The sequence below is a fragment of the Nerophis lumbriciformis genome, linkage group LG06, assembly GCF_033978685.3.
Source record: "Nerophis lumbriciformis linkage group LG06, RoL_Nlum_v2.1, whole genome shotgun sequence".
NCBI lineage: Eukaryota > Metazoa > Chordata > Actinopteri > Syngnathiformes > Syngnathidae > Nerophis > Nerophis lumbriciformis.
This window is the reverse complement of record NC_084553.2, coordinates 36,816,988-36,831,529: the sequence shown is the minus strand read 5'-3', so window position 1 is coordinate 36,831,529 and position 14,542 is coordinate 36,816,988. Positions and strand designations below refer to the sequence as shown.

Here is a 14,542-nt window from a genome sequence, read left to right as displayed (position 1 = left end):
AGTGCGCCACAAGGGTCTTGAGCATTCCAAACTAAAACAGACTCGGTCAAGGCGCCGAAAGAAAATATATTTGAAGCCAGCCAGGCTAAACATCAATTTGTGAGGTATTTACATCACTAAAAGTTACATTGTGAGTTAACTTTTCTCAGAAACTGCATTTTCCAAAGGGATATAAATATATGTCCACTACAGAGGACATGGCTTCTTAGAAGGTAAAAGTAAAAAGACACTAAAGTGAACATTATTGTTTTGCACTTGTTACACTGGATGTTTACATTGTCACTTTAAAGACATTTAACTGTAAGGTTGTTTTTTATATATATATATATTTGCTTGCTGCACTATTCTTTGCACTTAAATATATATATATATATATATATATATATATATATATATATATATATATATATATATATATATATATATATGTCTTAATAAGGTTATCCAAAAAATAGTGCTCGATACCGTAGTAGAGCGTAATATATGTATGTGTGGGGAAAAAAATCACAAGACTATTTCATCTCTACAGGCCTGTTTCATGAGGGGGGGTACCCTCAATCGTCAGGAGATTTTAATGGGAGCATTCGCATACCATGGTTTATAGAGGGCACAGAGTGGGTGGGTACAGGCTGGCCTAGGGGCGTGGTGATTGGCTCATGTGTTACCTAGGAGGTGTTTCCGTCTATGGCGGCATGTTGTTACAATTTCGCTGCGCTTGTTGAGGGATGACAGGTCTGGACGGTAAATAATAAACAGTTTCTCTTTCAAGCATAGTCGGATGTGTTAATGTCCTTGCGTATTACCTTAGATTGGTAATACGCAAGGACATTAACACATCCGACACATATGTAGGATTAACCGAGGGTGAATTCAAAACCAGATGGAACAACCACAAGGCTTCTTTCAGGAACAAAAACCTGCGAAATACCACAGAACTCAGCAAACACATTTGGGACCTCAAAGACAATAATGTTGAATATTCAATAACATGGCAAATTCTTGCATCCAGCACACCTTACAATAGTGGTAATAAAAGATGCAACCTATGCTTGAAAGAGAAACTGTTTATTATTTACCGTCCAGACCTGTCATCCCTCAACAAGCGCAGCGAAATTGTAACAACATGCCGCCATAGACGGAAACACCTCCTAGGTAACACATGAGCCAATCACCACGCCCCTAGGCCAGCCTGTACCCACCCACTCTGTGCCCTATATAAACCATGGTATGCGAATGCTCCCATTAAAATCTCCTGACGATTGAGGGTACCCCCCCTCATGAAACAGGCCTGTAGAGATGAAATAGTCTTGTGATTTTTTTCCCCACACATACATATATATATATATATATATATATATATATATATATATATATATATATATATATATATATTCAATTACAGTAAGTTTGTTTATCCTAAACATTCCTGCCACTTAATTTTACACACAATGGCATTTTTATTTTTTTATTTTTTTTGGACACATACTGCAATAATATAGTACCGTGGCATTAATATTGTGATAATATTGTACCATGACATTTTCTTACTGTTGCATCCCCAATAATTAGTACAGAGAACTACAGTATTCCCTCCTGTACTGTATCTAGAGCAGTTTTAGTTAGCTTGACACATACTTGCCAACCCTCCCGAATTTTCCGGGAGACTCCCGAAATTCAGCGCCTCTCCCGAAAACCTCCCGAAATTCAGGCGGAGCTGGAGGGGGCGGGGCCTCCAGCTCCGCCTGAATTTCGGGAGATTTTCGGGAGAAAATTTGTCCACGCCCCCTCCAGCTCCATGCGGACCTGAGTGACGTGTCGACAGCCTGTTTTCACGTCCGCTTTCCCACAATATAAACAGCGTGCCTGCCCAATCACTTTAAAACTGTAGAATGATCAAGGGCGAGTTCTTGGTTTCTTATGTGGGTTTATTGTCAGGCAGTTTCATTAACGTCCTCCCAGCGCGGTAACAACACACAACAACAGCAGTTACATTTTCGTCTACCGTAAAGCAGTTTGTCTGCCGTAAAGAGCAATGTTGTGACACTCTTAAACAGGACAATACTGCCATCTACTGTACATGCATATGTGACAATAACATCTACGGCTTTTAGAGAGTGCAGTGCACAACTGCGCACACAACAAGGAGACAAAGCAGAATGCATCATCAGAGAGGGTGTTCAGCATGGTTAGAAAAATAGTGACAGAGAATAGAACAAGGATGGACAATTCAACCTTTAACTCAACAATAAGTAGATGAGTGTTATGTGTGTGTATATGTGTAAATAAATTAACACTGAAATTCAAGTATTTCTCCTATTTATATATATATATATATATATATATATATAAATAAAATAAATATATATATATATATATATATATATATATATATATATAGCTGGAATTCACTGAAAGTCAAGTATTTCTTATATATATATATATATATATATATATGAAATACTTGACTTGGTGAATTCTAGCTGTAAATATACTCCTCCCCTCTTAAACCCCCCCCCCCCCCCCACACACACACACACACACACACACACGCAAGCTTGGCAACCACGCCCCCCACCTCGGAGGTCTCAAGGTTGGCAAGTATGGCTTGACATGTTTTTATTTTGCTTTCTCGGAAGGACGTCTACTCATTAAATTTTAGTTTTTTCGTGTTCTCATTGTCAGAGGGGTGAATTAATTGTTGATAAAACAATGGAGAACCATTACACTTTTTTGCTTGGTCCACTGCCATAATTTGAGTATAGAATACAGGAAAAACAGTAAAACTATAGGACAAAATGTACTCCAATTGACCTTATAGTCATTCAGTGGGCCTTTTCAATTGAAATGCTGATTTGTGGTCTTTGTCCTATGATTGCATCAGATTGAAGCTTGGCAAATTGGTAATTGCGAGATTACATGCATGTATTCTCATGAACCCAGCTGCCTCACAAGTGCCTATAGCCTTGTGTCTCCACAGCTTGCCGCTTCATGCCTGTTTGCATGCAAAGACAATCTCTCATAAAGCCAAACCAAGAGAAACAATATCCTGGTATAACAGTACAGTGTTTTATCTTTGCATTTTACTGCAAAGTGTTTTTAATGAAAGCCAAGAGTGAGAGTCTGTCTGCTGCAGTTTGTCCTGCTTTGGCCTGTATGTCTGTGCAGACCCTATAATACTGTCAAAGCAATTACATGTGCGGTTTTTCATCCTGGCAATAAAATTAAAGTATTGCACACTGAGCCACAAACAGAAGCTAATGCAGTGACTTGAACTACTGCCATGCAGGGGAGTCTTTGTTGTGTGCTTGTGTACAGTAATCAGTTTAGGCCATAAGGTAAGCATTGTTGCTCCCTGGGGTTGGATTTTAACAGTGTGTGCACGCATATAGAGTATACACACATTTAATGAGGTCACAGTCAACATTGAGCCACAGAATCCCATAGTTCCACAGAGCTGTAGGAAAGTTATTAGTTATTAGTGAAGGATCATAGGTCGTGATTATCCATAATCGACAACAAAGACAATAGTCAGTTTTCTGTCCACATATTTTCACTTTGTTTCTTGCCGTCCTCCTTCCATAATGACATGATTTTAATGATTTGTTAGAAGTCAAACTATTGCAGGATCATAGAAACAGTCATGCATGTTCACACATGATGAGCAGATGGGTACTTGGCAGCTATAAACCACTGAGGCAAGAAGTTTGTAGACTTTAACATGACACCTCCTCCCCATCAGGCTCACCAGCATGATACATAACTTTTAATAAAATATCTAATACATTCTATGCATTCTTGAATTCTCTTGGTACTGGTACTTTTACAGTCAAATGTCAACCATCACTTACTGTATACCACCAATATACAATACAGTATGTGAGGGTTTGTTGGGTTAAAGTCTTCAAAATGACTATCCGCCAAAGGTAAAAAGTAACATTTTAGCATTTACTAATTGGCTCAACTGGAATTTTTTCCCAGTCCCTTTATACGCTTGGTCAGTTCCTGTCAAAATGCCATTGCACATTGACTTCACATACGCAGTGGAACCTCTAAGATTGAACAAAATCACATTTTATAATTCCATTTCAGCTTTCTAAGGACATGCAATGGGGATAGGTTAATAGGCAACACTAAATTGGCCCTATTGTGTGAATGTGAGTGTGAATGTTGTCATTCTATGTTGGCCCTGCTATGGGGTAGCGACTTGTCCAGGGTGTACCCCGCCTTCCGTCCAAGTGCAGTGGGAATAGGCTTCAGCCCCACCGCAACCCCGAAAGGGACAAGTGGTTGGAAAAGGACAGATGGATGGATAATGTAAACAAACAATACTGTTGCAGCTACTGTAATTTTTAAGATTATTTTAAATGTATGGGACAAGCGGTAGAAAATGGATGGATGGATATTATAAGTGTCCTTATTTACTAAAGTTGAGTGAGCTCTGAATTGGAAACTTTAAAATAGGATATACTTTCATATTTCCCACGATGGGGAAATTATGTGATTGCAGTGCAGATTTTTACATACAGTAACAAAAGTAAAACATAATGAAAAACTACAAATGATTAATATGTAATAGATATTGCACACTAACGATTGCACTATGTATAGATGAAAAATTAAACAAAAACCCAGTACTAGCAGGTATTGATCCATGTTTAATCAAGCGGTACAATATTTTGATACATTTTTTGCCCTTGACGTTACACTCTAATATAAGACGCTCAAACGTAAAGTAAAGGTCCACTTTTCAAAAATGCACTAGCTCGATGCTCATTGGCTTTGCCATATAGATGCTACTGATTAACATTAGTGATTTTACATGGCAATTTTAACGCCTCCTAATTGTAATGAAAACTACAACTAAGATGCACGTTAAAACAAAGCAGCAAGTGTGCAATACATCTATTGTCTTGGAATTGCAACTGCATGCAAAGTCTACAATACTTGTAAATGAGACTTCAAAGTAGAAGACAGCAACATATAACAACTGGCCAGCACAGTTATCAGCTCACTGTTAAATATTAAATTAAAAAAATGATTATAGGTACTAAATGTTTATTAACACATGAACACACAGAAAAGTACTGAAAACTGGTAATGCTGAGTACCGGCTTTCAAACGCGGAAGTTTTCTGCCACCAAAGGCCTTTAATGTTGGTAAAATTCTGAATTCCAACATTTCAGAAGTATCTGACATTAGAGGTTCCACCGTATCTGGTATGGATAGCTCCAGTTCTAACTGGATTATGCCCTTAAATATATTGCAATAATAAAAGGAGAAAAAAACATTAATGAATTCATGTTCCCTTCAATGAACCACAGTACTTTGCTGCTGTCTAGCTGCTAGCACTCATGCAGCCCAAGACCATGACTCTACCAAAACAATGATAATAAATATGTACTGTTACACAAGCTGTGCTCTAAGTATATCCACATTTAATTTCAATAGTATTGAAATGGTCCTCATATGTGAATGTGAGTGAATGTTGTATCTGTGTTGGCTCTGCCATGGGGTGGCGACTTGTCTAGGGTGCACCCTGCCTACTGTCCGAGTGCAGCTGGGATAGGCTCCAGCCCCCCCCCTGCGACCTTGAGAGTGGGTACGCGGTAGAAAATGAATGGATGTCCCATGAGAATATGTACTATAATAAACATTGTTGCTAAGATGTGAGAGGTGTATTCACTTTTGTGAAAACAAATAATATGCGCAATAACCCCATCTTTCTCAATTTCAGAACCCGCCCCAAGGTCCAGTTCAATGGCTACGTGGGCCATGAAAACACCAATGGCCAAGCATCATTCGAAAACCCGATGTACGACACCAACATGAAGCCCACCGAGGCTAAGGCCGTGCGATTCGACACCACACTCAATACAGTATGCACTGTGGTATAGCCCATCACACCTACTGCTACCTTAAAAAAGGCAGTTGTGCAGTCTGACATGGCTGTCTGCGTTGTGGTTTAAACCAACAGGACAAACAAACAAACTCATGAATGACACCGGAGCAGTCTGTGTGGTGGCATGCTGGTCAGCATACACTGCATAGTAATGTGCCTCTGCTCCCTCCCAACATGAGGATCCACAGCCTCTCCCTCCATCCGACAGGCAATAGTGGGAGCAGACAGTGATGTCATTAAAAAGTTAGTTCATTTGTCAGGGGGGTTTAGATGTGAAGGAAACACAGGCAGAGGTTCGGGGTTTCCTAACTTCCAACATAGAAGGGTGTAAACTGCACCAATGGCCTTTTGATACCTTTCCCCCAACCCGATTACCATATAAGTACAGTAGTAATACAAGGCTTACTGGCTCCATCCCTAGGCACAAGGATCGGTTATACATGACTAAAGTTGGATTTAACCGTAACCTTTTTTGTACTTAGGTACATTGAAACCTAAATCGACTAAATCTAGAGACGACTTGGTCCTTTGGAGTAGACAATTGAGAGGTTTCCATTTGTTAAAAGTGGACAATCACAAGCCTATGCATTGCTGCAGTATCTGGCAACAAATGAGGCGAAGCCATCAATGTTCCATATTGTCGTGTTTAACATAGCTGATTATGTGGGGGCTCGTCCCGCTTAATGCATTTAAATTGCCCAGTCTAAGGTGTAGTCCGCCTTAAGCCAAAAGTCAAGTTGGATATTCTTCACCCACTCCCATGATCCTGGACCTGTAAACCAGCCCTCCTGTAGCTCCTATGAAAAAACAGCTTAACGACTAAACACCTAAAAAAAAAAAGTCCCAAGACAACAAATTCTGCTCTAGCAGCAGTCAGACTATGCTCAAGCAGAAATCCACGATGCTGCACACAATTGTGAGGTTTCCAAAGACCTGTCAAACACTATCAAACAGTCCATACTTGGACTCGCCAGAATTCCGTGCTTGTTGGTTGAACTAGAGGACACCTGGAGGCAATAAGCTGTCAGAATTGTCCACCCAGGATGAAAACGTCTACATGTCGGGTGAAAGAAGAGGATATCAGCCAGGTGATATTTGTATCATCCAGCCACAAAGTTGACTTTAGACAAATGGACGGAGGAGCTTCTCTGTTTGTGAACTGGGAATGAGAGACAAGGCCAGGTTGCTATGGAAACAGAGGCAAATTGTCTCTTCTGGCATTTTTCTTCAGTGAAGATATTGATGAACTTATGTTCAAAACCCAGTGGCCCAATGGGACTTCCCAATCCGCTGCTGCTGGGACTGCCCAAGTATAAACTTTATACAGACTCTTAAACCGCACAAATTTTGCACTTAGTGTGTTTTTCTGACTGGGGTGTGAAAAAAATAATTTTGGGGGTAAGAAACGGGTTTGGAAAAAAAAGTCCTTCAAATTAAGAACATTTTATTCAAAGCTTCTATCTTAAAAAAAAAAAGAAAAAGTTGACTAAATGATGGCTAATACAGGGTTACAGAGTGTTTGTATATACACATTTATATTTAACATACCTGTTTGTTTTGTTGCCGTGACAACGCTCTACGCCACCCAGAACGTTGTGATGAGTTTACCTGTGGACCTCCGGCCTTCTTGTGTGTCATATTGGCGCCGTTGTTGTTAATGATCTGGAAGCTCATACTGAACCCTGCTACTAAAGTCTCCTAGACAGCACACAGTGTGATGCCTCACATTACGATGACATAGTATATCTCAGTGTGAACTCATGAATTCCACGCAGTAGTAGACAGTAGAAGTTTTCAGAAACAGCGTCTTTCAAAAGATGCATTTTTAATGTCCCCAACCACTCTCATGCGTCACCCATTTCACATCTTTAAATGCACTTTTTCCACCCAACACACCCTTTTAAAAAGCACACCCTTTCTTCACTAAATAGTACAATTACCTCTTTACTGCTTTTTGTGCCATCCCGATCAATACGAGGCAAGATAAGATTAAAAAGCTGAGTTTTCCAAACTGGCTGCAAGAAAGAATTGTTTTGATTTTCAATTACTTATCTGGCATGAGTGAGTCATGAACATAATTGGCTCTCTGAAGAGTCACTTCCTATCTTATGCTAGGAAAACCCACCTGAAAACAGTGGAACCTCTAATGTTCAACACAATCTATAATTGGAATGCTGCTTACAGTAAGAAGGGGATTCATATGCCCCCATTCATTACTGTTTACCTGACACATGAAACATGATGCATGGGGGGGTGTCACTATCGACTTTAGCCGCCAGATGGCAGTAGACTGTTGCATATCTTAAAATATGTTTTGTGGCAATCCCAACATTGACCTGCTATGTAGAGTGGCACTTTCCATCATTTTCAGCAGACTGCATTCCAAAATGACTCCCCACTCCCCCCACGCAAGATCCATATGAATCCCTTCCCCACTGTATATGAAATCATTTGATTACAATTACTGATCTGTTTGAGGCGACATCATATCTCTTCAGTTGGTCTTCACGGTTAAAGAAGTAATTTTCACGAACGAATCGAGTCTTTTTAACAGCTCTTTCAAGTGACTGATGATAACCGATTAAAACAATTCACCAAATTAAAAGTGATTCGATTCCAGGTGCTCAATTAAGACAGCAAGACAAAATAAAGGCGGTGGAAGGTTTTACAGTTCATTTTTTTAATTGGGTGTGAACCAGTAGTTTACAATATTGAACTGCAAATTGTATGGGGTACTAAATTCAAGTGTTTATTAGAACGAAAATCGTCAAAATGATTAAGAAATGTGTTCTCAAAATATTTCATTCGGTGTGTTTATTAACAATTTGGGTCGCTGCTTTCCATTAAAGGAAAACTGATTTTTTTTTTTGTTATTAATTGCTCATTGTCCACAATCTCTAAGTGAAACAAGAACATATGTCTTTCCCTTTTCTGTACATACTAAATAGTGGAAAACTGCAACACCAATGCAGGAAATGGGGAGTCCCACACCAAAAAACCATCGCAACATCGCTAGGAAGTATTTATTTTAATTTGAGGAGTGAGGATTCCTCTAAATTTGCCAGTGTAAGGAGAGCACAAGTGCTGGAAGATACAGCCATCCCATCAGTCGGCATCCCAGTGAGAATGGAAATTGTAAGGAAGAAGAGAAAAAGATTTAAAAAAAAAACATTTTAAGTCACTGTTTTATGTTCTTATTTGAAACGTTTGGCAAAAGTGCTACAAGATAACGCTCCAAGGCTCTCATGAAGTCTGCCATTAGTGGTAGCAAACAGAGGAAGTGCTCTCTTTGCTCTGGTAGTTGACGGAAGTAGTAAGAAGTACTGCTATGGGCTTTGTGAAATCAATGGACCGAGGAAAAAAGTTACAGTGATGCTTAAAATGACCAAAATTTTGTAAATATTACTTTGTAAAGAAAGAGCTTGTTGGTAAATTACATACATATATGCAGCATGTATATGAACCGGTGATCCGCCTCTTACAAGCAGTTTTTACTTTTTAGAATGCACAGACAATGGAAAGACGTGTGCTCTTGCCAAAAAAAAAATATATATTAAAAAAGTGCAGTTTTCCTTGCAGTATTTTGTGCGTCTTCACTTTTGTCTTTATGTTTAGTATATCTCTCACAGAACTAAAATGTAATTCTATGTTGCCTTTAAATGTAGTTGAAGTTATCTTAGCAAGATTATATATTTTTTTCTTTTTTTTCTCAAGCTGCTGCACCTCCGAAGTCTTAAACACGCCTTAAGTGTGAGCTGCTTCTCGAGAACAATCCAATTGGTCAGCTAACATTTACAACATTGGACATGCATGTTTTCAGAACATGGACATTTTTATCAAAATGTAAAAAAAAAAATAATATATAGCTAACCCAACTTTTTTTAAAGTCTTTTGCCAGTTTCTTTGGTTGTTTCCGGCCAGAAATCTAAATGCCAACCAGAATACGAGTAATTTTGGTCCAAATTATTATACAATTACAGGGGCACGCAGGTCTTGTGGTTTCTTTCAGCAACTTTAGAGTCATATTTTTCCCCAAAATCTTGACTTTATAGGTTCCACTGTTTACCATGTCTTCATCTCTATAGTTGCGGTTTAAAATAGTTCACCTTCAGACCTCCGTCATGAGCTTGCAAACAATACATTACAAAATCCAGTTCACACAAACAAGATATGAATTTGCTGGAAACCATTTTTAAAAATAGATCAAATTAAATAGAAAACATTGAACAACAGTTAATTTACCCTGAAATGGTTGAATAAATGAGTATTGATTTCAATAATTGCAAATGAACAGAAAGCATACTGTCTGACTGTGGTTTGCCTAACTCATGAATGAAACGTGACGGATTGGGGGGAGCGGTTGGGGGGGGGGGGTGCACGATGGCCGCCAGATGGAAGTAGAGTGTTAAGTATCTTAAAATGTGTTTTTGTACCATTTCCAAATTTGACCACAGCGTCAGTTGGTATGCAGCGTGGCACTTTCCATCATTTTCAGCAGGCTGCGTTGCAAAATGATTGAGCCCCCCTCTTCCCCTCAGGAATGGGTCCATATGAATCCCTTCCCCTCTAGTAAATGTCCCTAAAGTGGGAAAGTTGATTAAAAAGACTTGTAGTGTATGTGGTATAGCAGTTCAAGAACAACAAGAACTAAAGAACAGCTTGTCACAAAATATTTTAGTGTGTTGTTCGGTTTATGCTGGTGTGCGTGTGCACCCATTAAATTGATCTAATTATATAATTTTAGATTTCCCAATGAGCCAAGAGGGCATAATAGGACCTGAAATTAGAAGGTTGTGAGGGTCCCGCACTAAAAGGTCTAATTTTAACTGCTAATGGCACGCCGCTGATCTCTAAGTGTGCCCGAACACCAAAATTGACACTGTTTATTATAGTCCTGTTTATCCTGCCATGCAGTTATTAGAATTGCACTGCAAGAGGTTACATTTGGGCAAGAATTGAACTAAATGCACAGTGAGCGCACTATGTGTGTGTGTGTGTGTGTGTGTGTGTGTGTGTCCTCAAAAGGTTGCTGGTGCCGTAATATGGTCTCCAGCCTGCAGCCAACATCAGAAGTCATTACAGGCAGATAGCGGCCATGCAGAACGAGTAAACAAAATGGAATTTAATGAAAGAGAGGAATGTTTACCTTTCACTAACTGGCTGGCTTCTTATCTTCTGCTGCTAATTTGGCTAATGGAAGCAGAAGAAGAGTTGTTGCAGAGCCATTGATGGTGTTGTGGTTCACATAGTTGATTATTGTACTGCCACTGTGGGAGCTGTTCCAACTGAATGTGCACAGTCATGCAGAGATGGCTGGGATAGGCTCCAGCCGTTGTTGTCACCCTTACCAGGAAAAGTAGTAAACTCTATGGACGGATGGAGTAGTTGCAATATTAGTTATCGGGCACACACAAGATAAGTATTTGGCTCTAAAAGAAGGTCATTGCTGATCTTTGTTTCCGCATATGCTCATTTTAATTCCTCATGTTCTTATAAAATGTTCTGCTCATGCAGGACAATCTAGTTAACGTAATTTTCCAACAGACTATTGACTCCATTATAATATAGACATCAAACTCAAGGCCCTTGGGCCACATCTGGCCCGCCACATCATATTAAATGGCCCGCGAAAGCCTGGAAATATAATATAATATGCATCAATAAAGTACTTAATCTAAATCTATTCAATGTTTCCAGACATTGTGGCAGCAATAAATACTCACAATTGCACAACTTTTCAAATTAAATATCAAATAATGTAACATCTATTATATTATCATACATCCCAAATATTTTTTGTTCATATAAAATAAAGTATTTTCTGCTTGACTTCTGATATCAAAGCAAGTTATCCATTAAATTGTACAGTACTAAGGGGATTAACATGGCCCCATTCGTCACGGTTTACCTGACACATGAGACGGGACAAATTGAGGGGTGCACTATCCACTTTAGCCGCTAGATGGCAATATAGTGTTAAATGGCTTAGAATGTGTTTTATGGCAATCCTAACTTTGACCACAGCGTCACTATGTAGAGTGTCGCTTTCCATCATTTTCAGCAGACTGAATTGCCAAATGATTAGACTTAGACAAACTTTATTGATCCACAAGGGAAATTGTTCCACACAGTAGCTCAGTTACAAAGGGTGGAAAGGATAATGCAGGTATAAAGTAGACTAAAAATGTACCATAGTAGCAATATAAAATATGATATATATGTAATATTTACATATGATATATACAGTATATAATATATACTGATATATTATTATATGATATTTTCATATAATATAAACAATATATGGCCCTGTGATGAGGTGGCGACTTGTCCAGGGTGTACCCCGCCTTCTGCCCGATTGTAGCTGAGATAGGCTCCAGCGCCCCCCGCGACCCCGAAGGGAATAAGCGGTAGAAAATGGATGGATGGATGGATAAACAATATATAACAAATCCCAATTACCATGTACAATATTACAGTATATGTAACACCTGCAGCAAAAAAAAGGGCAGCATAAAATAGAGAGTAGATCCAGCAGAAAATGTACATAATAAACAAAGAGAGGTAGTTAACTCCCCCTCTTCCTCTCACACAAGATCTACCCAGGAATGGGGCCATATGAATTCCGTCCTTACTGTACATTGTAAAAATGATCATAGAAACAGCTGGCAACCGTTTTTTCCAGTTAAACTAAAAATTAAAAAAAACACTACATTTTACAGTTAAACTCTGGCGACTGAGCTGCCAGTTATTTTTACATTTTAAGTTCGGGCTGTCAAAGTTAACGTGATGATAACGGGTTAACTATCAATTTCAATAACGGCATTAATTTTTTGTAACGACCGATTAACGCACGCGCGCCGTTTTTGACCCTCGGGCCGTGCCGTAGCGGGGGAACTTGGCTGCAGTTCACTTGCTACTGATGAGCCACAAGCTAGCAGAAATGGACAAAGGAAAGTCGTTTACCTTTTGGAAAATCAGGTTCAAAGCCATGGCAAGTTGTTCTCCCGACAAGAAAGGACTATTTTTCGCCGTGCGAAGAGACAACATCACTGCAGTAAATGCCTTCTGTGCGCGTCTTTTAGAGGCGTGTTTAGATTACAGTTAAGGTGCAGTGATATAATACATAACATTTAGATTGTTACTGTGACTGATTTAATAAGTAAGATGACATAAAAGCTCAACAGAAATTAAATTCGGTCAGCAGGAAGTTGAAAGGAGACTTTTTTTCTTGCAAACAGTCGATCCGACATCAAAACATGTCAAGACACTTTCTCAAAACAAACACTTTTCCGTCTTCAAAATAAAAGTGCTACGCTATACATACCGGTTTAACTACGTTAACAAAATAAAATGCCTTATCATGCTTTGTCCAATATGTTTTGTAATGTTATTATGTGCACCTAAAGAAATGCTGGCAGGCTGAAATATTGTGTAATTGAGTCCTCAATTACATAATTTTTAACACGCTGAATAATGTATTATTAAATAGAGAAGGTTAAAACATTGTCATGCAGCAATATGAAGACCATTAACTTGTACAACATGTAATGTACAGAATATCAAAAGCATTTATTCAGATAAGAATATCACATTCTACATTACTTAACATCTTTAACAATCATAGCATGATTGTAACAATCCACATTTGGTGTTATTACGGAATGAAACTGGTATCTAAACATGTTACTTCTCTGAATGCAAGTGCTCCTAAAGCAGGAATACAAATGATGTATTTCTACAAAATACACAATCTGGCAAGACACCAAAGCACAGCAGACTTTTTTTTTTAAATCGTCATTAAATGTTGTTTGTCCTTTTTGTGTTGAGCTGTTTAAAAAGCATAATGTTTACAACACATTTCATTAAAGTAAATTAATTGTCAATTCATGGTGTTAAAACGTGAAAACGATCTGTCGAGGGTACACTCTTAAATGATTAAAGAAAGAAAAATTATATCATCTGCTATTAATAGTAATTCATCTTGAGTTAACTGTGAACAAAATGTGATTAACCGTGATTAAATATTTGAATCGTTTGACAGCCCTAAATCCCATAGGCAATAGTGTAACAATATAATGAGGTAAATTACTTACAGTCCAGTGGTTCTTAACCTTGTTGGAGGTACTGAACCCTTCTTTAGTGAAAAATAAAATGTTGTTTCTTTTCAAATTAAAGACAAAGTTATATGTTTTTGGTAACACTTTAGTATGGGGAACATATTCTAAATAACAAAGACTTAATTTAGAGTTATTTGGTTAGGGTTAGGGTTAGGGCCAGGGTTAGAGGGTTAGGGTTATAATAAGGCCATGCCGAATAAGGCATTAATAAGTACTTAATAATGACTAGTTAAGAGCCAATATGTTACTAATTTGCATGTTAATAAGCAACTAATTAATGGTGAATATGTTCCCCATACTAAAGTGTTACCATGTTTTTTTACTGGTGCATAAAATGAACCGTGCATGAACATCACCTTGTTCAAAGAACAAAACCAACACAGTGCATAAACTCACAACAAATTACACACATGCAAATCAGTCAGCTGTTGCCGTATCCGTAATACGCCGATAGGGAGAAGTTTTTATTTACATGATGAGTCGGGTGTGTTTTGACCTCCGCCGAACCCCTGAGGCCGACTCA

The 14,542-nt window shown here is 38.5% G+C and overlaps 1 protein-coding gene across 1 annotated transcript in view; it reads left to right on the top strand.

The window, feature by feature from the left end:
• The window catches only part of csmd1a (CUB and Sushi multiple domains 1a), a 1,090,750-nt gene extending 1,080,524 nt beyond the window's left edge, over positions 1–10,226 (top strand). Inside the window, exon 75 of the mRNA XM_061964242.1 lies at positions 5,735–10,226. Within this exon, the coding sequence (XP_061820226.1) occupies positions 5,735–5,894 (160 nt within the window). The 3' untranslated portion in view covers positions 5,895–10,226. The remainder of the gene's footprint in view (positions 1–5,734) is intronic.
• Positions 10,227–14,542: the final 4,316 nt, after the last annotated feature.